This window comes from Pseudophryne corroboree, chromosome 12 (genome assembly GCF_028390025.1).
Source record: "Pseudophryne corroboree isolate aPseCor3 chromosome 12, aPseCor3.hap2, whole genome shotgun sequence".
NCBI lineage: Eukaryota > Metazoa > Chordata > Amphibia > Anura > Myobatrachidae > Pseudophryne > Pseudophryne corroboree.
Window position 1 is genome coordinate 22,554,489 of NC_086455.1, and position 24,578 is coordinate 22,579,066.

The window sequence follows — 24,578 nt, forward strand, 5'->3', positions numbered from 1 at the left end:
ATTACTGTGGATTTCACCTGTGCCTGCTGAGATTCCTGGCTTATCATCACTGCAACCTCATTTTGGACTTTAGCATAAACTCTGCATATCATACGCTTTTTGATACATTATTTTTCTGCTTACTTAATAAACTACTGAATACATACCTCCCAACATGACCCTCTCCAGGAGGGACACAATGCTCTGCTCCTAGACTTTTTTCTTAATGTATGATTGCCGGCACCTGTGTTGAACAGGTTAATGGATAAGAAAGGTGTTTCAGCACAGGTGATGGCAATCATACAGTAAGAGGGAAGTCCAGGAGCAGAGTATTCTGTCCCTCCTGGAGAGGGTTATGTTGGGAGGTATGTAAATATTTCTTCATTACCTTGGACATTCATTACAAACAGCAGTAATCATTGTGCTGTAGCCTTGTGCTGCATTCAGACTCCATCAGCTGCTCCCCACCTGTGCTAAGTGTTGTACTGCATTCCAGATCTCACAATACTATCCTAAGGAAAAGTCCACATTCACAGTTTTCATATTACTATGCTGGGAGATCCCTGTCATATCTTGCTCCAGAATCCTGAACACATCTGGTATTCCATTAACCTGTTAACAGTTTCAGTCATTCACCTGTTAACGGTTTCCTTGCTATTCCGCATTTGCCTGCAGTTACCACTCCAGACAATAATCACGTTACAATTAAAAACCTTGCATGTGCTGGACTGAATTAGGTGACCTGAAACAATGGGGTCTATTTATTAAGTCTTGGAGAGAGATAAAGTACCAACCAATCAGCTCCTTACTGCCGTGTTAACGGCAGTGTTTGAAAAATGACAGAGGAGCTTGCTGGTTGGTACTTTATCTCTTTCCAAGGCTTAGTAAATAGACCCAAAAGTATAGTACAGGCACTAGTGGGCCAGGCAAGACCCCAGATGTGTGTAATGGTTCAAGTAATCGATCCTGTCCACATTAAATGGGTGCAATACATTTAGCCGGCGTTTGGGATGCCGATGATCACATGACCGACCTCGGTATGCTGAATCTGAGAATTCCGACAGGTTTTGGGGTTAACTACCCTAACCCAACCCCTGAACTACCCTAACCCTCCTTTGGTGGCGGCTAAGTCTAAATTTAGGGGGGAGGCAGCTACGGCTAACCACCCCCCTAGTGCCTGACCCTAACACCTACCCCGATATTTATCGGTGGGATGTCGGCTGTCAGTGCCCCGGCACAGGTCTACTGAGCAGTGTCGGGATTCCAGAGTCGGTTACTTGACCGCCGAGATGCCAAATTTATCCCCATTAAACACTGTGAAGAAGCAACCATACATTATCCATTTACATATTCCCAACTAGCCTGCAAAATGCGTACTTTTTCTACCTACCTATTTTGGTTTTGTAAAGAGTGTCTTGTTACTTAAGTTATTGCATACAATGCAGGCTACTTAAATAGTCTATAGAAAAACCACAAATGTTAAGAATTTGAAAGCAATTTATTCTAAAACATCTCAGCAATGCATTTATACATGCCAAACATATTTTATGAACAATATACAGCAGCAGGTATTACAAATTATAGTCACTGCAGTTTAGTGTTTAAAATCCATACACAAATGAATAACGGAAGAGTGTGTGTGTACAGGTTAAGTCTCCCATATCCAAAATGTTTGGGATCGGAAGAATTTTGGATATTGGATTTTTCCATATTTTGGGATATTTGCATATAACAATGAGATATCTTGGGGATGGGACCCAAGTCTAAGCACAGAATGCATTTATGTTTCATATACACCTTATACACACAGCCTGAAGGTAAAAATATACAAGAGGTTTAATAATTTTGTGCATTAAGCCAAGGTTGTGTACATTGCAACATCTATCTCCAAAAATTCTGTATTATGATATATTCTGTGTTTTGGATATGGGAGACGCAACCTGTAGTAATTTATCAAGAATCAAAGAAATCCATGGATATCATGTGTACACATGGTGCAATACCTTATTGTATCTTTTTTTTTTTACTTAAAATATTTCTTTTATACATTGCTAACATTCATTAAGTGTTACAGTGTGTGTTGTGCCTCTCCACTGTCTGTTGTTATAAACAAAAATATTCCGAAAAACAGTAATTATATCTGCTCAATGAAAAAATAGCGCATTTAATACATTACACTTCACAGGTTGTTTGTAATTACAGTGCTTTCCCAGCCTTTCACAAGATGGGACATAGATCTATAGGTTCTACATTTTACAGGTTATTACAGTGCTCTCCCAGCATACCACAAGATACTGTACATTTGTAGCTCTGATATTTAAATATACCCCCATATTATAAAATGAAAAAAGATCTAGAGTTAAGTCATATGTGCACTGTACAGCCCTTATATTTTGCACATATTAAAAGATGTACATCCCTGCTTACGTGTTTAGCTATCCAGAAATTGCGTTCATAGTGGTCAATCCAATTAGACACGAGTTGGCTTATGCGAGCCGGTTTCATGGCAAATTTGCACAGCGACTGCAAGGTGCAACCAACTCATTTTCTATTCTCCTTGCCAAATCGCACTTTTTAGTGCAAGTGCGTACCACCCTGAGCAGGTGAAAAAGTGGAGAAAATCCTTATTTTAAGTTTAAAATGTTGGGACTTGCTTCAGAACCCATTGGACCCCCAACCCCTTTTCTAATGACTAATTGGGCAATTGGAATTCTTCGGTTCACTTAAGTTGGCCAATAATTGCATGTCATTATTGGAGTAAAAAATATATTATATTATATATATATATATATATATATATATATATATAGCGCCACAAAATACCCCAAATTAATTTTGTACAGCCCAGATAGTATTTATTTGAAATAAAAATAATAGATTTATTAATAATTTATTAATAATTTATTAATAATCATCATTTCTTGAAACAGTGTACATTGGTTTCAAATTCCGTAAAATAGAAATGTTTCCTATTTTTTCTGCTTGCTCTGTGGGGGTCATTCTGAGTTGATCGCTAGCTGCATTCGTTGACTGTGCAGCGGTGAGGCAAAAAAACGGCACTTCCGCGCATGCGGCACAATGCGCACGCACAACGTGCTACTACAACGAACGATATCGTTTCACATAGGGTCTAGCGAAGCTTTTCAGTCGGACTGCTGGCCGCAGAGTGATTGACATGAAGTGGGCGTTTCTGGGTGTCAACTGACCGTTTTCAAGGAGTGTTAAAAAAAAAAAAAAACCACGCAGGCGTGGCTGGGTGAACGCAGGGCGTGTTTGTGACGTCAAAACAGGAACTGAACAGTCTGAAGTGATCGCAAGCGCCGAGTAGGTTTAGAGCTACTCAGAAACTACACATAGAAAATTTGTAGCCGCTCTGCGATCCTTTCGTTCGCACTTCTGCTAAGCTAAAATACACTCCCAGTGGGCGGCGGCATAGCGTTTGCACAGCTGCTAAAAACAGCTAGTGAGCGATCAACTCGGAACGACCCCCTATGTTCTGCTATCTCAGCAGTCACTTTTTGGGGATCCGGGGCAGTTTCTCCGCTTTTTCATTCTCTTCTCCCAGTTCACAACCCTGCCTGCAAGTGAAGCTATGATGGAAGGCTAGGACAGTGGCCTAAGCATGCCTGGAAAATGAGCTGATGTGAGCCTGTTTCCGAAAACGCTCTCCATTACCGTCCCCACACGGATGCAGCCTGCCAATCAGGTTGCACCTTCGGGAGTACTGCGTCCAACGCCATTTATATACTCAGCATTGTGTGTTGCCATTGATTAATCTGCAGGTGTATAGTAACATTAAAAAAAAAACCCTAAAAAAAGTTGTCTGCATTTTACATCAGGGAAGTGGATTATGTATTCTGTAACAATTAAAATTTCCACAAAATGTTTAAAAAATAAATGTATTATAGGGATAAACGTTCAGTTGCTCGGTTGCAGGTTATTGAAGGCTAACTAGTGCTCATTTTGCAACAGTTTGTTTCCTATGGGGTAATCTAAACGGCAGATGTTTTAATCGCTTGTATAGCATAACCATTGCGTTCTTTCACAATGTACCCACGCTGTATGAAATTCCACTGATTAATCTCATCCACTGACTGTAATATGCTCACACATGCGATTGTTAAGGGCTGAACACGCTACTCTGACCTCTGTAATGAGACAGCAGAGAGATTAATGTTCAGTGATTATTTGCTCAAACTAATCAAAAAGACTGGTTCATTTAGGCTTAACATTTAGACGTTAGCAGGCTTCAGCGAGCAGCTTTCAGGATCTTAAAATAATGCCAGCACATCTAAGCACTAAAATCCCCTTATTACTCAATAGTTCTATATGAACGTTGTTTTGGTCAACCAGGAGAGTTCTCAGAGCTTACAGGCACCGCTATCTGGAAAGACGGCCTTATAAGAGCTTGATATGTACCCAGGTACATATATACTATCAAAGGTGGCAGCCGGTTTGCTTGTTAGTTTAGATGCATGTGTCACAATAATTTATGCAGTGTTAACGGGATATAGTTGCCATCAGAATCCCGGCACCGGAATCTCAACAATCCCAATCCCGAACGTAAGTACGAGGGTGAGGGTTAGGCACTTGGGGGAGGGTTAGGCTGTGAGAGGGGAAGTTAGGGTTAGGCAAGGATTAGGCTGTAGTAGGGAAGGGTTAGGCACTCTGCCTCTGGCACCACCTCACACCATTCCATCCTTCCTGTTGGTGTCCCTCAGGGTTCTGTCCTAGGCCCCCTACTGTTCTCCCTGTACACCTCTTCCCTGGGTGCACTCATTAACTCCTTTGGCCTTCATTACCACCTCTATGCTGATGACACACAACTCTACCTCTCATCTCCTGATCTGTCCCCCTCTGTCCACCCTCAGGTTTCCAGCTGCCTCTCCGCAATCTCCTCCTGGATGTCTGAGCGCTCTATGAAGCTCAACATGGACAAAACTGAACTCATCATCTTACCCCCACCTAGAGCAACACCCCCTACCAATATCTCTATCACGTTTGACAACACCACCATCTCCCCCGTTCCCCAACTCCGCTGCTTGGGCGTCACTCTTGACTCCTCCCTCTCCTTTGCACCCCACATCCAAGCTCTGGCACAATCCTGTCGGTTCCAGCTACTGTACACAACATTGTTCGCATTATGCCATTTCTCTCCCAGAGTGCAACTAAACTTATCATCCACTCGCTGGTCATCTCACGACTTGACTACTGCAATGTTCTCCTCACTGGCCTCGCTTTCTCCCATTTTGCTCCCCTCCAATCTGTCCTGAACTCCGCAGCTAGGCTTATCTTCCTCTCCCGCTGCTCCACATCTAACACTAGCTCCCACTCCCCTACAGAATCCTCTTCAAACTCCTCACCCTTACATACAAGGCCATCTCTAATTCCACTGCTCCCTACATCTCTAACCTCCTCTCCCTTCATAATCCCTCCCGACCCTACGGTTGGCCAATGACAGTCGCCTCTCGACTGCCCTGGTCACTGCTTCCCATGCACGAGTTCAAGATGCACGTGCTGCACCCCTTCAGTGGAACGCGCTCCCCCGCTCCATTAGACTCTCGCCGACCTTGCAAAGCTTCAAACGGGCACTAAAAACCCACCTATTCATCAAAGCATACCCTCCCGATGCATAACCTAGTCCTGAGGCTGCTCTTCCATCCCCCTGCCTCATGCCTTGAACATCTCAGCTTTGCTTACATCCTGTCTGCTCGCACCTCATGTCATCTGTCTGTTGCCCTTCCCACTAGATTGTTAGCTCTTCAGAGCAGGGCCCTCTTTCCTTTTGTTGTCAAAACCCTCTTCTCAACACATTTCACTCACAGCTCTCTCCTACTCAGCGACCATCTTCACCCGCTTTCTCTAATGCTGGTAAAGGCTCATCTCCATCTATGGCCACCAGCCCCAAGTAGTACGATGATCACTCCCTTGCTACTTACATCTTAGCTGTATTATGTTTTGAGAATTATGGTTATCTTTGTTACCTGCACTCCCTTTTTGTTATTTATTTACTGTTATGCTAAGTTTTGTCTCCCTGTACTGTCCTTTGTACGGCGCTGTGAAACACTTGTGGAGCCTTATAAATAAAATATAATAATCATAATAATAATAATAGGTGGAGGGTTAGGCTGCGAGAGGGGAGGGTTAGGCACTAGGGGGAAGGTTAAACTGCGGGAGGGGAGGATTAGGGTTAGGCACTAGGGGGAGGGTTAGGTTGCGGGAGGGGAGGGTTAGGCACTAGGGGAGGGTTAGGCACTAGGGGGAGGGAGGGTTAAGCACTAGGGGGAGGGTAAGGCTGCGGGAGGGGATGGTTAGGCACTAGGTGTAGGGTTAGGCTGTGGGAGGGGAGGATTAATCTTAGGCACTAGGGGGAGTGTTAGGTTTAGGCTGCGGGATGGGAGGGTTAGACTGTGGGAGGAGAGGAATAGGGTTAGGCACTAGGGGGAGGGTTAGGCACTAGGGGGAGGGTTAGCAGGAGGGTTAGGCTGCGGGAGGGGAGGGTTAGGCACTAGGGGAGGGTTAGGCACTAGGGGGAGGGAGGGTTAAGCACTAGGGGGAGGGTAAGGCTGCGGGAGGGGATGGTTAGGCACTAGGTGTAGGGTTAGGCTGTGGGAGGGGAGGATTAGGCTTAGGCACTAGGGGGAGCGTTAGGTTTAGGCTGCGGGATGGGAGGGTTAGAGGAGAGGAGAGGATTAGGGTTAGGCACTAGGGGGAGGGTTAGGCACTAGGGGGAGGGTTAGCAGGAGGGTTAGGCTGCATGTAGGGAGGGTTAGGCACTAGGGGGAGGGTTAGCAGGAGGGTTAGACTGCAGGTAGGGAGGGTTGGGCACTAGGGGAGGGTTAGGCTGCGGAAGGGGAGGGTTGAGCATTAGGGGGAGGGCTGCGGGAGGGGAGGGTTAGGCTGCAGGAGGGAGGGTTAGGCACTAGGGGGAGGGTTAGGCTGCAGGAGGGGAGGGTTAGGCACTAGGGAGAGGGTTAGGCTGCCGGAGGGGAGGGTTAGGCACTAGGGGGAGGGTTTTGGCTGCGGGAGGGACGGTTGGGCATTAGTGGGAGGGTTAGGCTACGGGAGTTGGAGGGTTAGGCTGCAGGAGGGGAGGGTTAGGCACTAGGGGGAGGGTTAGGCACTAGGGGGAGGGTTAGGTTGCAGGTAGGGAAGGTTAGCCTTACTTTGCTAAATGTGTCGGGATTATAACTGTCGGTTTTCTGATCGCCAGCATCCTGACTGTCGGGATCCCGTACCCAACCTTTGTTAACTGCACCTATGCTGATTCAGCTATATCCTGGAATCCTTCGATGACAGGAAGACATATATTACAACTATCAGCATGGCCCGTTCCGCCAATTACAAAACATCCCATTGCTAAAGTTCCGTCTCTTGTTACTGGCAATCTGCTGCGGTGAGGGAAGTGCAGCGGTGCCCAGTACGATTGGCTGTTAATGACCAGGGCTGATGGACTGATTCCAGCATTCTGAGCGGCAGGGGCTGTAAATAATCTGGCAGCGGCAGTCAGGTTGTTCCATTTACAGAACCAAAGTCAGCTTTATAGCGTATCACGCCATCACCCCATACTGTATATTACAAGTACTGTATAGTAGAAGCCCACTATAAATATACATGCAGTGTTTTATACAGAGCAGAGAACCTCAAGGCGGCTTTAACCTGTTAAGACCCATTGTCCTATTAATATAATTATACATTTATGCACACAAAATACTATTCATACATATTTGTATACATATAGACACAATGTCCTATACATAGGACAATAATTGTGTAACTGGGGCCTAAAGGTCCGTACACATTAGACAATGTTGCTCTGTGAGCGACGTCGTCTAATGTTTCCCCTCCCGGCTCGGCCGGTCGACGGCCACCTGTACACACTGAGCGATATGACCGCTCATATCGCTCAGTGACGTCACGCCTCCGCCAGCCCTGCATGCAGGTCATGGACGACAGTCCAGATCCTGCATGCATGCACTGGCGTCAGCGACGATCGTTGCCGACCGGAGGGGCCGCGCATCAGTCGTCGCTGGCGGCATACACACTTGCTGATTAAATGAGCGATGCCGCTCATTTTATCGGCAAGTGTGCATGGGCCTTAATTTGCAAAAATATAGTCATTCATGGGTAGAATGTTTGAGTAAATTTATCAATAAATATTTAGAAAATCTAAATATTTGTACGATGGGTTTCAATAGGTTAAGTAACCTTATAATATACATTATTTGCTAGTGCATATATTACATGAGTGTTCTTAATAAATACTGATACGCCAACAGCATTCCACAGATATAAACGTCATATGTGAATTATAGGATAATGATAAAGTTGAGCATTTTCTGCTGATGAACCAGGTTACTACAATAGATAAGACTTTATATTGGCCTATTAAGGATTCTTGCTTTAGGATGCGGTCATAAAAAGCTATTTAAACATCTCAATAGTGCCGTCTCTCTTAGAATATATATTTATATACAATATTCCGTATATATGGAAGTGAATAAAGGGGGAGAATGCATTACTACAGTGTCCTTTATTCACTTCCATATATATGGAATATTGTATATAAATATATATTCTAACACTGTAGTAATGCATTCTCCCGCTGCATTTTATGAAGCTTTATTGTTTCCTGCTACTAAATATTGGCACAACCAATCAGATCCTGTCATTTTGCAAGCACAGCCTGTGAAATGACATCTAAAAGATGACTGGTTAGTACGTAATCGTTCTCCACTTTATTTCTCTTCAAGTTTTGATAAATCGCCCCCTTAAACATAAAGGGAGGTATCCAATTACCCGTGATAAATTACCACCGGTAATTGTATCGCCGGGGGCTATCCAATTAGCGCCGATAAACCAGTGAGGGCTGTGGCTTATCTGGGATTAGGTTTCACCTGCCTCAGGCAGGCAAAGCCATAACCCCGAATGCAGCCCCGTTGTCATGCGGAAAAGGGTCTGCGGCCAGCTAAAACACACAGGTTTCACTGAAGCTGTTTTTGGGAGATTTTTTTTTTTCCGGGTGATCATAATAGGATAGCACAAAAAAAAAAAAAAAAAAAGGAAAAATTGATTAAAACTTCAGTTTTTCACTCCCGATGCTTATTCGTAGCTAATTGGATACCCCCCATAATCTGATTTTTTTATCCAATTGTTTGGATTTCTGTTCATAAAGCTTATTGATGCGCAGAATTCTTGTGTGTGAATATAAAATCTAAAAACACTTTAAAAACAATTAAAAACATGAGCCAAAAAACAAAGACAACATTGCTCGATGGGTGAGAGCTTATTCACACACACACAGGATAGATTTATCAAGGCTTGGAGAGAGATGAAGTTCCAACCAATTGTCTCCTGCCATTTTACAGGCAGTGTTTAAATAAAAAACAACAGTTAGGAGCTGATTGGTTGATACGTCATCTCTGTCCACTTTTTCTCTCTCTCTCTCTAAGCTTTGATAAATCTTCCCCACAGGGAAAGATTTATCAAAACTTGGAGAGAGATAATGTACGAGCCAATCAGATCCTAACCATTTTCCAAACACAGCCTGTAATGTAACTGAAGCTGGTTGGTTACTACTCTATGGGGGATATTCAATTGTTTAAAAAGTCACTTGATGTCTGTTTTTCCCTATCTAATAGACAGGAACAGACAGATATCCAACCGACTTTTCAAACAATTGAATATCCCCCTATATCTCTCCACTTTGTATCTCTCTTCAAGCTTTAATAAATCTGCCTTATATTCCTGACAAACGTAATAAATGACGTTTCTACTCAAGCCATGTGTTTAGTCAGTTAGAAAAAAAATGTTAATAAACTCTTATAAGTAGATGTAGAAAACACAGTTTTCAAAAGTGTTAAACGAACGTTATCTTAGATAGAGGTCCAGTAGCTATCAGGTAGAACTGTCAACTTAATTGTCCATGACCACATTAATCTATGACCAACCTATCAAAACTTGTCAACAGTCAAACCTGTAGACTGCAAAAAAAATACTACAGTATATTAACTACATATGAACATATTTAACATATGTAAGTGGATAACCTTGTTATTTGCATCTTTTTTTTTTTTTTTTAAGGAAACAGACCTAAGCCAAGAGATGGGTCTGTACCAAACCTAAAAAAATAAAAATAATGATTGGGCAATTTGATCTGCATTATGTAAAATTAGGTTGCTGAACCACTGGTAGCAAAATGACTTAACATTTTCTGCAGTATACGGTTATATTAGGTTCACAAACTGTGCTCTTACATTTCATTACCATTATAAATTCACTACGAGTTCACTCAAGTCCCAATGTTGTACAGCAGAGATAAAAATAAGAACCTACCCTGTTTATTTTTATATATTTTTTTTTAAATAGGTTTCATCACAGAGAGCAAGAAAGTTTTCCTCACAGAAACGTTTGGCTTTCAGCACAAGTCATCAGGAATTATTCTAGAGTTAAACAGGAATCCACAGGTTCGAGAACGTCTCCATGAATTCACAGAACCATACTGTTGCATAGAGAGGCTGTACATTGTAAGCTTTGTGATTCCTAAGTTAAAAGCATCTTTAGTTCCATCACCAGTAGATAAAATCCATCCCAAACAGTAAACGGCAATAGATAAAGTTCATATGAATAATCCTTATGTAGTGGTCAGGCGATTCACTGATTTTTCCTTATCAGGATATGATACTAGATAAGATATCAATTAGATTGTCAAATCCATAAAGGTAACCATCTTCCCGGTTCCCCTCTTGCCAGGGAATACGATGGTCCAGAGTTTGCCCCTCAGGTAGGCATGTTGTTTTTCCAAAATCAATAAGCCATACATTACACTTGCCTTTCTTGTCATGCACAAACAGCAAGGAGCTTCCAATCACCTAAAATAAAGCAAAGACGATATGAAATATACCAGGCAGAATATTTGTGAATACCAACAAATATACAAAGGTATGGAAAAAGCTTGTGCATGTTTTGCAGGTCTCCTCACAGAATCACAAGTGAAATAATTAGCTCCATCTGTGGACCTTTTAAAATGTGTCTGTGAGTAATTAATACACCTGTGCACTTGCTGGGTTACCTGCAAAATATGCACTGTGTGCGCCCCTGAGGACCGAGTTTGAGAACCCCTGCTCTAGGATTTATGCCGCATCATCTGCATATGCGACATTAGAGGAGGTGAAACGTGGAGTCTCCTCCACACAAGGATAGACTTAACCCGTGGTATGTCAAGCCACTGTTTTTCTGCAGCTGTGGCAGATAGTTTTAAAACAGCAACAGGAATTAATGATAAACCTGCCTTATTTAGCTTTGATTTCTGGTGCCGCTTTAAATCCACCAGTCAAAGCAGCTGACCATCAGCAAGTTTGACCAACTGCAGGTTAGTAAATCTATCCATTGGTTTTCCATCTACTCTGCGGAATAGAGCTGTGTGAGGCAAACAGTCTATTTTCGGTTCCACTTACACATATGAACGTATAGGGTGGAATTAATTTATCCGTGGTAGAATACTGCGGACTAATTGATCTCTATGGGTTATTCAATTAGCCTCGAAACCAGGAGTCATCTGGGATTTTTTTCACCTGCCTCAGCGTTCTGCTGCTGTTCGTGCACAGAATCCGTGAAAAGTTAATTGATTTTGCATGAACTTCTGCTAACCCGTACTAACGCCCATTAACAAGCTACTTTAATGGGCATTAACATGGCTATCGGGGGGAAATCAGGAGTGCAATTGAATAGCCTCCGGCGTTAAAGCTGGTGCTACCTCCCGTATTTGCCCATGGTACTGTAATTCACTTTAGGTAATGAAATTTCCCCCTTAGTCTCCATCATGGAGCACATTTTAATACAGAGAGAAAACGTATACTGTATGGAAACCTCTGCAGAATTGCATCGCACCTATTCCATCCTTACATCTGACTTTCATAAGCCGGTGCAAAATAAGATAAAAATTCAATTCCCCCAGCACAAAGATCTGTTGTTATAGCTTGTACAACGTATTGTACATTAAAATGCCTGTTGATGCTGTGGGTATTACCTTTCCGGTGGGCTTGCAATTATGCTTTTTCTGAGCATCAACATAAATATATTTTCCACGTTCTTCATTGCACATATGACTATTTCCTTATTATTGAAATTTACCATAATAGTCTGCGGAGCCAATCCAATTAGCTGTGAAGGGGGAGACATGCCGTTGCAAGTGCATAAAACGCCAGCAACGGCACCGCAACTAGCTCCTCTCGTAGCCCGATCCCTCTCGGGACAGAATTCTGTACGCAGCCCTATGGGGCTGCAAACAAAAATGAGTGTCCATATGTACTGTAAGTGCGTTTGAACGTGTAGCTAATTGGATTAAGCCCTGTGTGTACTGTGAAGAATGTACTGTTACATCTGTTCATACTTAACTCTTATTTTGATCTTTTGTATGATGTAATATGTTGCCGTTTAACCAAATCACTATTATTGCAAACCTTTGTATATATTGCTTTGGGAGAACGCAATGAAAACATGATTTAAGAAAATGTATTGTTTAACGTATTTATGAGATTGAGTGAAATGAGATGATGGTTTGGGGGCTGCACATGCAGTCCTCGAAGCTTAAGGTTTCTTATCACTGCTGTATAGTCTATGTGTTAGTGGAAGCTTCCTGCCAATACTACACATGTACTGTAAAGCCCCTCATACCTCATGATGCTTGAAGAACTCCGAAGACTCCACAACAGCCCTGATCTCCTGTAGTCTGTTCAGATATTTATTCTGCAAGAAAATAAAAATGTTACAATAAAATAAGTTTGGAGAACACACAGGTGGATTTACCTAACCTCTTGAAAAGGAGAAGTGGAGGTGTGGCCAATAGCCACCAATCAGAACTGAGCTACAATTTATCTAGTACAGTCTAGAAGATGATAGCTTAAATCTGATTAGACGTTGTAGGCCACACCTCCACTTTCCCTTTTTTTTAGAAACGTTAGTAAATCGACTGATAGTAATGATTTAGGACACAAGGAAACCGTTCAAAGTGAAACACCTCCAAATGTTCCCTTTTTCCCCCATTCAACTACATTTTGCTTTCAGGTTTAGGAAAAATGTCACGACACAGGCTACCAAAGGTGCCCAGTCCCTAACTTCAAGGTAACAACTGAAATAGGTCTGTTTCTTGGTGTTTTCGTGCCTAATGTGGGTTCCTGTGTGGAAAGAAAGCCCTATTGAACAGGTTTACACAATAATTAGGAGGTATGAATTATATTGCAAGTCTACATACCAAAATACTTTTGTTGCCATCGATAAATTGAAAGAAAGCTTTGTGAATCTGATCGCGAGTCTTTGTTGTTTTGAACTTTGTGCTGCATGTTCCGTCACCCTTCTGGAAAAACAGAAGAAACGTTTCAGATGTCATGTTTACATCAAACAATACGGGATGCTGCGAATAGAATGTTTTCATGAGGTTATTGGAAGTTTGCTAGCTCTGGCGGAGACTCGATTACATGCGTTCCAGAAGAGCACATCATGTCCAGCGACAGCGACAATTTTATCTCGTACCCCCTAGAGGTACGAGGAAAACCTGTGATGTTGCAGCACCGTATAGGACAAATAGAGTGTGGTCCTGCAGCACATCTCCTGAAATTGAATTGCCCACTATATGTCAGCAGTATATTGTGGTTCCACAACAATGCGATGGTGCATATAATAAAAACAAACGGAAAAAAAATAAAAAAGGGCAAAAAACACAAATAATTGTGGTACAGTCATAAAATACTATTTCTAGGCTGTTTTCTAGGTGCAGAAATTCTAGAGAATGGCTCTAGCTAAACGGGGTATAACCAGATTTTTGGACAATTCCCTCATTTTGCAGCATGAAAATAATTGGATTGATGTCAAGTTCTGTCAACGGTAGGAAAACCAATCCCAGCCCATTTTTGTAATTTCCAGAAGCCGGGATTGCATAAATCCCAATCCTAGGATTGAACAGGAAACATACACACACAGTAGTATAAAACGGCATCCCCTCCTATACCCCCCTTCCAACAGAGGAGTACAGCCAGCCCGGTGAGCAGCGGTGGCACTACTGGGGGCACATGTGCACCTGGCACGGTGGGGGCACATGTGCACCTGGCACGGTGGGGGCACATGTGCACCTGGCACGGTGGGGGCACATGTGCACCTGGCAGAGATAATAGAGATAATAGTGTAGAGAGATAATGTACCAAGCAATCAGCTCCTGTCACTTTACAGGCCGTGTTTGAAAAAAAAAATGACAGTGCGGGGCTGATTGGTTGGTACTATGGTGTCTATTTATTAAGCCTTTGGGGGGAGATGTCTTGAGCAGTGATAAGAGAGGAGAAGTGAGCCAGTGGAGAAGTTGACCATGGCAACCAATCAGCATTGAAGTAACATTTCTAATTTGCATACTATAACATTATACGGAGCAGCTGATTGGTTGCCCTGGGAAACTTCTCCACTGGCTCACTTCGCCACTCTTATCACTGCTCAGTACAATTCCCCCATAGAGAGAGATAAAGTGGACGAAGAGTAAGTACCAACCAATCAGCTACTTACTGCCATGTTACAGGCTGTGTTTGAAAAAAAATGACAGTGAAGGGCTGGTTGGTTGGTTGCTTATCTCTCTCCATGACTTAGTAAATAGACCCCTTTATATATATATATATATATACACATAGTTTGTGAGGTTGAAAAAAAAGACATCGGTCCATGGAGTTCAACCTATTTGTGTTCTCCTACTCAGTATTATTTTCAGCATTAATTTTATCTGTTGATAAAGTCGGCCGTTGTGTTGTGTTGTATTCCCACATTTTATTATAACTATAGTACGTGATCTATCCTCCATAACCCTGTTTATCTTTATCCATTAGGAATTAACTAGGCCATTCTTAAAAGTATAGGCCGAGTCTGCCATTACTACTTTCTAAACTTTAATAAATCTACCCCTTGGTTACAAGTTAGGGATGTGTTTCTAGTTATACATTACTGGGACAAGAGAAATCAGCACTACACTAATAAACAAAACTGCTGTAGAAAGTGACGTGCAAAGAAAGGCTTGCAAGACTAGGCATGTTTACACTGGAAAAGAGGAGATTAAGAGGGGACATGATCAACATTTACAAATATATAAGGGGACAATATACAGATCTTGCGCAGGACCTGTTTTTGGTTAGATCAACACAGAGAACTCGTGGACACTCGCTCAGGTTAGAGGAGAGGAGATTCCGCACAATACGGCGTAAAGGCTTTTTTACAGTAAGGACGATACACGTTTGGAATTCCCTGCCTGAGGGAGTTGTAATGGCGGAATCTGTCAACATCTTTAAGAATGGGTTAGATAAATTCCTAATGGATAAGGATATCCAGGGTTACGGGGCATAGTCACGCACTATGGTTATTATAAAAAAGAGGGGTTAATCGGAACGGCAGTTAGCAACTTCAGTCAAAATTTGATACAAAATAATCGTGCATAGGAGACCACAAATATGTTGAACCCGATGGACAATTGTCTTTTTTCAACCTTAGATACTATGTTACATTCTAATTTTGTATATAGATGGCATTTAAATTTACATGCATGCATGTCGGACCAATTGTGTCGTTTTACATACTCTGACCACCCACCTCTCCCCTTGACAAATACCAAATAACATCCTTAGAAACTAAACACACAATCCAAGGGTACATGCAAGCGCTTTAAGTTGGGAAGAACTGAAGACAGGCCTGCGGAGGAGCTACAGAAGTTTACAAAGGAGAGAGATAGGAAGCAGAGCGAGAGGAGAACAAAATGGGATAGAGAGGAGGTGAAGTGAATGAGAAAGAAGGAGGGAAATAGAAAAAAGAAATAGAGGAGAAAGAAAAAGACAGAGGTGTGAGACTGATTATCCTTTCCTTCCATACATACACTGCCAGATTATTGTTCCAACCAGCCAAAAAGTTGGCTGGTTGGAACGATATCGTTCTGATGTCTGGCTAGCATCAGTTGATTGCACTATGGCAACCCTGCAACACAAATTCCATTGGGACAAATTCAACCGTCATCTCAAATGTTGTCCATACAGCAGGTGGAGGGGACATAGAGCATTTATAAAATGGGTAGTAAGACCTGTTGACTCATTAAACCGTTTGTAACACGTTGCCGTCGTAAAATGTATTGCTTTGAAATTGGGTCCATCTTTCTTAAACACCCTGTATATTAACGAGTGCTCCCGCTGAGCTATATAATCAGCATGAAGCACCGCCTCATAGTGTAAGGAGGGTGAGGTCCCAGTCCGAAGACCAATAATCGTAGCAAGCTGTTCCAGTGTGCTAATGAATTGCTGTGGAATGGTGATATGCTTTTCTTATTGTAAACATTGGTACAAATGTAATTTTGTTTTACTGCAAATGTATGCTTTATTTCTAAATGGTGTAATCAGACCTATTAAAGCTTTTAAGCCCTATGTAGCTCACCTTTTTCTTAATACATACAGGTGAAACTCAGAAAATTAGAATATCGTGCAAAAGTTCAATTGTTTCAGTAATTCAACTTAAAAGGTGACACTAATATATTATATAGACTCATTACATGCAAAGCGAGATATTTCAAGCCTTTATTTGTTATAATTTTGATGATTGTGGCTTACAGCTTAAGAAAACCCCAAATTCAAAATCTCAGAAAATTAGAATATTACATAAAATCAGTAAGAAAATAATTTTAAATACAGAAATGTCAGCCCTCTGAAAAGTATAATCATACATATGTACTCAGTACTTGGTTTGGACCCCTATTGCATGAATTACAGCCTCAATGCGGCGTAGCATGGATTCTACCAGCCTGTGGCACTGCTGAAGGGTTATGGAAGACCAGGATGCTTCAATAGCGGCCTTCAGCTCTTCTGCATTGTTCGGTCTCAGGTCTATCATCTTTCTCTTGGCAATGCCCCATAGATTCTCTATGGGGTTCAGGTCAGGCGAGTTTGCTGTCCAATCCAGCACAGTAATCCCACGGTCATTGAACCAGGTTTTGGTACTTTTGGCAGTGTGGGCAGGTGCCAAGTCCTGCTGGAAAATGAAGTCAGCTTCTCCACAAAGCTGGTCTGCTGAAGGAAATATGAAGTGCTCTAAAATGTCCTGATAGACAGGTGCGTTGACTCTGGACTTAAGCACAGTGGACCAACACCAGCAGATGACATGTCTCCCCAATTCAACACAGACTGTGGAAACTTCACACTGGACTTCAAGCATCTTGGATTGTGTGCTTCTCCAATCTTCCTCCATACTCTGGGACCTTGGTTTCCAAATTAGATGCAAAATTTGCTCTCATCAGAAAAGAGGACTTTGGACCACTGAGCAACAGACCAGTTCTTTTTTTCTTTAGCCCAGGTAAGACGCTCCTGACGTTTGTTGCTCAGGAGTGGCTTGACAAGAGGAATAAAACATTTGAAGCATATGTCCAGGATCCGTCTGTGCGTGATGGCTCTTGATGCTCTAACTCCAGCCTCAGTCCACTCCTTGTGAAGCCAAATCCCCCCCCCGCCCCCCCACCCCCAACCACACACTTTTGAATGGCCTTTTCCTGACAATTCTCTCCAGGCTGAGGTCATCCCTGCTGCTTGTGCACCTTTTTCTTCCACACTTTTCCCTTCCACTTAACTTTCTATTAATGTGCTTTGAGAACATCCAACTTCTTTTGCAATTTCCTTTTGAGGCTTTCAATGATGGTTTTCTGTACAACTGTCAGGTCAGCAGTTTTCCCCATGTTTGTGAATTGTACTGAACCAGACAGACCATTTAAAGGCTCAGGAACCTTTTGCAGGTGGTTTGGATTAATTAGCGGATTACGGTGTGACACTTTGAGCCTACAATTTTGAACCTTTTCACAATATTCTAATTTTCTGAGATTTTGGATTTAGGGTTTGCTTAACCTGTAAACCACAATCATCCAAATTATAACAAATAAAGGCTTGAAATATCTGACTTTGCATGTAATGAGTCTATATAATATATTAGTTTCACCCTTTAAGTTGAATTACTGAAATAAACTAACTTTTGCACGATATTCTCATTTTTGGAGTTTCACCTGTATGTATGTACATACATACATACATACATACATACATACATACACACACATATATATTATTATTATCCTTTATTTATATGGCGCCACAAGGGTTCCGCAGCGCCCAATTACAGAGTACATAAACAATATATAGCACAAATATGTGTGTGTATGTGTGTACAAATATAAATATATATATATATATTTATTATATATATATATATATATACACACACACACACACATTTGTGCAAAATTAATAATTAATTGAACAATGAATACGTGCCCCCGAGAAATACAACAGTTTTAACCTTCGTCTTTTAGAGTTTTGCACAATGAAGATGGACGCTCTACGTGACTCGGTGATGCTACACATTAGCTAATTTGTTGCATCTTTCCCAAGAATGAGAACAGACCTCACACAAGGCAGATCTGTTGTGAACAGAGCACATTGTTAATTTCTCCACGTAGAAACTTTGAAATGTTTCCACCTAAACAAAACTCCTCCACCCACTGGAATGTACCCTGCGCGTTTCACCAGCGCCGTATACCTCTCACGTCTCTGTTCCTGGATTCCAGCACCACCTGTTTCACACCAGCCACTTTCTCAAACAATGCCCTAGTGCTCCGTGGAAGAAAAAAAAAAACCCAACAGAACAAGGCTTCAAACAACCACACACTCCGCAATGAATTGGTACATTGAGTGAGAATGTGAGTGGTTTACAGTAACCTGGTGATGTGCTCTTTCAATACGATGCACTGATGGCCTCAGGCAGCTCGTGGTGATCGGTGCCAAAATACAGGAGAGTATATATAATGACTTGAAGCGGAGACACTAACTTTTAATGAACAAGATAGACAGTTTAAATAGGCTCCAGCTTTAGAAGCTAATCAGTGCTAAAAAGTGGATACGGTACAATTAAACACTACGGGGCCGATTCAGAGGAGGGCGCAGATTAACCTGTGACTGCGTTTCCCGGCGCAACCCTGGTACTGCATCTTTATACTAATACGCTCGCAGAACTTTCTATTGAGATGCCCGCTGGCTGCGACACTTATCCACTATAGTGCGCATTGAGATGCACCATCGGTCGCACAAGCACTATGGAGGTTCAGAAACGCCGTCTGAACTTGGCTGCCTGTGTAAGTGACGCAACACGCCCACGTCTGTTACCACCCAGAAACGCCTGCAGAACTTACATCCATGTGCAGTTTCAATCTGAGTCTTTGAACGGTAATCAACGGAACGCATGCACAGATGGAAAACACCCACTTGCATCCGATGTTCTACCTATGTAATCTGCTGACCTTTATTCCCTCAATCCTGAAGCCAAGCGTTGACGTTGAGCTGATGGTCTCTCTCCATTGCATGTATCGAGGTTTGGTTACCGCTTGCTGAGTGCTCTCCTCCTGTGTGGGGGCATAAGGGTCCACCTCAATCATTTTCTTATACATGTCCTTTCGCAGTTTTGGCTTTCCGCGGGCTTTTGTTAATTCTTCTTCCAAATACGTCCTGCAGGTGTAAGGAGTTATGGAAATTAGGCACACAGTGTAACTGCACAGCAAGCAGAGGCGACAGGATAACAATTACACAGACTGGATGCAAATGTAGGAAAAACTCAATATAACAAATACGCTTACACTTGTGCCTTTACTGTGACTTCTCTATCACACTGGAAAGCAAAACGACTTTGTTATGAGGTTTCAAGAAATGAAAGACTGTACTCTACAAAGGTGTAGTTACACCGGACAAGGGCAATGGTTACTAAAAACTCCCTGGAGAAACAGCAAGAAAGCATCCCTAGGTGTTACATATACTATAAATAAATTAAATATACACTTGTTATAACAACAAAGCAGTATATGGGTTTCTTATAGTCTTTTCTCAACGGAGACACATTCCCTCATTACAGGGAACCATAAATCGCACATTCTCAAATTACATCAGTATAGATTCTATATATCAGGCACAGCTTCTGAGTACTAATTATTTATACTGACTGCCTAACCCAGTGATGGCTAACCTTGACACTCCCGTTGTTGTTGAACTACACATACCTAGCATGCCTTGCTACAGTTTTGCTATTTGGCCATGCTAAAACTGTTGCAGGGCATGCTGGGATGTGTAGTTCAACAACAACTGGAGTGTCAAGATTAGCCATCACTGGCCTAACCCTAACCCCCCTGGGCGGCTCCTAAACCTAACCTGGGTACCTAGCTCACCACTTTATCCTAATACCCACCCCTGGGTACCTAGCTCACCATTTCACCCTAGCACCCACCCCTGGGTACCTAAGCTCACCATTTCACCATAGTACCCACTCCTGTGTACCTATAGCTCATCATTTACCCCAAACATCCACCCCTGGGTACCTGTAGCTCACTATTTTCACCCTAGCATCTACCCCTGGGTACCTAGCTCACCATTTTACCCTAGCACCCATCCCTGGATACCCAATTCACCATTTCACCATAGCATTCACCCATGGGTACCTAGCTCCCCTTTTTACCCTAGCACCCATCCCTGGATAACCAATTCACCATTTCACCCTAGCATCCACCCCTGTGTACCTATAGCTCACCATTTCCCCCAAACATCCACCCTTGGATACCTGTAGCTCACTGTTCCACCCTAGCACCCACCCTTGGGTACCTAGCTCATTATTTTACCCTAGCACTCATTCCTGGGTACCTAGCTCACCATTTCACCCTAGCACCCTTCCCTGGGTACCTAGCTCACCATTCCACCCTAGCACCCTTACCTGGGTACCTAGATCACCATTTCACCCTAGAATTCACCCATGAATACCTAATTCTCCATTTTACCCTAATACCCACCCCTGGGTACCTTTCCTTTTTTGCCATAAATACTTAATTTTCTGGATTTATATTGAAAAACTGCAAAATGTCTCAGGAGAAAAGAACACAAGGAACACATTACACATTTAATAGCCATCTATTTTTGTTTTGAAAGTAAAACAATAATCCTGATCAGCTCACACACCCACAGTACATAAGTTATGTCAACAATAAAAGCACATACATTTTCTGTATTGTAGCTATCAAAGTTAATGTGTTATTGCAGGAACCGACTTGAGAAAGTCATTAGTTATCTCTTCCTTGCTTAGCCTCGAATGTGAACTTTAATGACTGCATAAATTCAGGGCGTGATCCCGCTATACACCCAGTCAACTAAACTAATTAACCACTTCTACATACACCTTTATAAATGATTAAACTTTTATTAACAGAAGAAATGAACGCAGTGACAGAATATAAAGCAGCTCAAACATTATAATTTACTTATCGCCTACGCACCTCTGCAGGGGTCTCATTGTGATAATTGGGGAAATGTAGGAGGGTGGATAATACGGAACAATGTACAGTATATTGGGTGATTAGCTCAGTGCTATACAGCTTAGCAGCAGAAAAGCATACATTGCAGCTTACTAGCAGGTTTCACTGCATGTGGTTCCCATAGCCAAACTCTGAAAAAGGCCCATCAAAAACAAAACATAACATCTGCCTAATACAGCCGACAAAGCGATCATAGGCTGGATTAACTGGGACTCCTATTCACAAGCCTTCAGCTGGGTTGCTGGAAAAAGGGGAGAATTTGTGTTACTGTCACCCACCACCAGGGGCACTAGTCCTCTGCTGGCCAGTCTGAGGTTGGTTCTTGCAGTGGCGGTGTACTCTCGGCTCTAGAGGAATTCAGCTCAGGCTGTCTGGGGACTGATGAAGATACAGTATGAAGAGTAAGCTGCCCGTTTACTTGCTTATATTAACAGTACAGTATGTGCTGTTCCTTTGACAGAGAAGTGAGTTTCTAGGCAACCTTCCAGCAGTGTAATAAAAGCCATCATATACACATACATAATGCACAATAGAAACCGTTCCGCTGTCCCCTCGATATCATAATTTACTGAAGCCCTATGTATGGCTGACAGTATTGTGGAAGACAACCAGAAAACTTAATCTAAATGAAAGAGGTGGTAATAAAGCGGTAGGAGGTTGTGCTGGAAAGCCCCTGAAGATTTTTATTTTTGCATAAAGGAAGTGTGCACCTTGATGCGTGTTTGGTACCCAGAGAGATTTGCTTGGTGGACCACTCAGGGGGGTATCCTATTGGTAGTGGTAAATTTACCGCTGCTAATAGGTTGGCTGGGGGCTATCCAATTAGCTCCGAAGAGGTGCACTCCTCTCCGTGATGCCGGCACTTATCGGGAATTATGCTTTGGGTTCCTCTGGGACAAGCGGCCACCGGGGCCGCAATAACACATGAGATCGGGAACTTATCCTGCATCCCATGTGTTATTGCACGATCGTGGGTCCATTTTCATCAGATAAAAACTAGCTCTAATTGGATACCGCAATAATGCAGTTTTTATTGGCAAAAACGGATATCCCCCCTTAGTGACGCCATGAAAAACAAGGTGATTTTTTTTATGTGCCTTGGAAATAACCTCCAATGTGGTCTAAACCTAGGGCCTAATACAGACCTGATAGCAGCAGCAAATTTATTCTCTAATGGGCAAAACCATGTACAATGCAGGTGGGGCAGATATAACATGTGCAGAGAGAGTTAGATTTGGGTGGGTTATTTTGTTTCTGTGCAGGGTAAATACTGGCTGCTTTATTTTTACACGGCAATTTAGATTCAGTTTGAACACACCCCACCCAAATCTAACTTTCTCTGCACATGTTATATCTGCCCCCCCTGCAGTGTACATGGTTTTGCCCAACCGCTAACAAATTTGCTGCTACGATCAGGTCTGAATTAGACCTCTAGCTTTAAAGATTCACCAGGAAGTAGTGACATGACTGGGGTGACAGACTGTAGTCTCATGAATATTAGTTCAGGACACAAAACGTCTACCTCCACCGTATACACTCTGCACATACTGGGGGCGATTCAATTGTTTTGCTCCGCAGCTATCGCTAGGGGGTGCAAAACAGAGCAATTCAGATGCCCATGAGCTGTTGTGGAGACATTTTTCCTCACAACCTCCTGAGATGTGAGAAGGAATGTGTGCAAAGTCTGTGGTTTAGGCGCCCAAACGAGAGTTGTTCGCGGGTAAACTCTACATCGGATCAATCCGTGTGAGAAAAAAACAAACATTTGAATTGAAACTCCCGATCTCCCGTCACTTTAGAAGGGAGATCGGGCATGCAAAAACAAGTGAATCGCTCCCTTTGAGTTATCACACTGTAAACGCCAAACCGTTCAACTTTATAACTTATCCGTCCAAGAATATATTCTAAAATGGACATTTCTTACTCCATGAAATATACCCTGAATGGTTTCATTGAAGTCGCATAGTGCTTTCTTTAATGTTGTGATAAATAAAAAAAAGTTCTGTTCCGATTGTATTATGTAACCGGCCTTCTATTGCTTCTCCAGTTTTGGTTAAAAAAAAATCAACCCATGGGTTGTGTCTTACGATGCATACACCCATGCCGATAAAATGAACGATGTTGCTGATTTTCACCCTTCCTAAGCGACGGGAATTCACTTTCTCGGCAAGTGTGTATGCTGGCGACGACGACTGATGCGCAGTCCTGCAGGTCGAAACTGACCCTCTCTGTCGGCCGTGCATGCATGCTCAATCTGGAGCTGCATGCACTGCCCGGCCGCGGCGCGACGTCACTGAGCAATATGGTCGTCATATCGCTCGGTGTGTATGAACTGCCACCGACTGCCCGGGAGGGGGAAACACTAAACAACGTCTCTCAGAGCACGTCGCCTAGCGTGTACCCACCTTCAGGCGAACATAAGGGGAATTCACTGGAGCCATTACGTTGCTAAAGTGCGATAGCTATTCGGTTAGTATAGGCGACTGTGGAGTAATTGCCACTTAGAGCATAACCCATATTGTGCAAGGTGCTATTAGACCATCAACTTTAACGGAGTCTGGACAAAAAAAAAGCTTATGATAAGGGGGTGTGTAACACCCATACCACAAACCCGTACAATAAGTAGCCAGTCTATTAGACACATCTGCCCTTCTGATATACTTAAATGCTGAAATAGGGTGTTTTATTATAGATCACACTGGCAGGGCTGTAACTAAGGGTGTGTGAGTGGTACCACCACCCGAAACAATAGACTGTGGGGGTGGCACCGCCCCTGCCCCAGTGCCACATATACGAGGCTTGTAGGGTGCCCGGGATGGCACCTTACAGCCTGGAGAGCCACAGGATGCATCATTACGGTGCGCCCAGTGCTCAGCTTCCTGGCCGCTGCCCCCCCCCCCCCCTTGCTGTGACATCATATGTGTGAGTAGGCAGGATTGCCGCCCCAGGGCGCACTAGTGCCTTGTTATGGCACTGCGCACTGAAATATGCAGAGCGGCATAAGAATAATATTAACATATTATATTGTTATTATATATTAACATGTGGCTATAAAATATTGGCTGGAAGTTTTCCTTCAAATAAAATAGCAGAAAGCAAACAAGAGTCATTGTCTGGCCTCTAACCTTGTGCACAGTTACTATGGTGATCATTTATAAATCAGAACTGTGGCCTTGGTCTTCATTATTCGGTAACTGTGGTATTAATT

At 42.7% G+C, this 24,578-nt stretch overlaps 1 protein-coding gene across 1 annotated transcript in view; it reads right to left on the reverse strand.

Moving 5' to 3' along the window:
* Positions 1–1,458: 1,458 nt before the first annotated feature.
* The window catches only part of LOC134980388 (inositol-trisphosphate 3-kinase A-like), a 118,892-nt gene continuing 95,772 nt past the window's right edge, over positions 1,459–24,578 (reverse strand). The window contains exons 4-7 of the mRNA XM_063947191.1: positions 19,322–19,526; positions 13,232–13,333; positions 12,655–12,726; positions 1,459–10,850 (exon numbers count right to left, since the gene is read on the reverse strand). Of these exons, the coding sequence (XP_063803261.1) occupies positions 10,650–10,850; positions 12,655–12,726; positions 13,232–13,333; positions 19,322–19,526 (580 nt within the window). The 3' untranslated portion in view covers positions 1,459–10,649. The remainder of the gene's footprint in view (positions 10,851–12,654; positions 12,727–13,231; positions 13,334–19,321; positions 19,527–24,578) is intronic.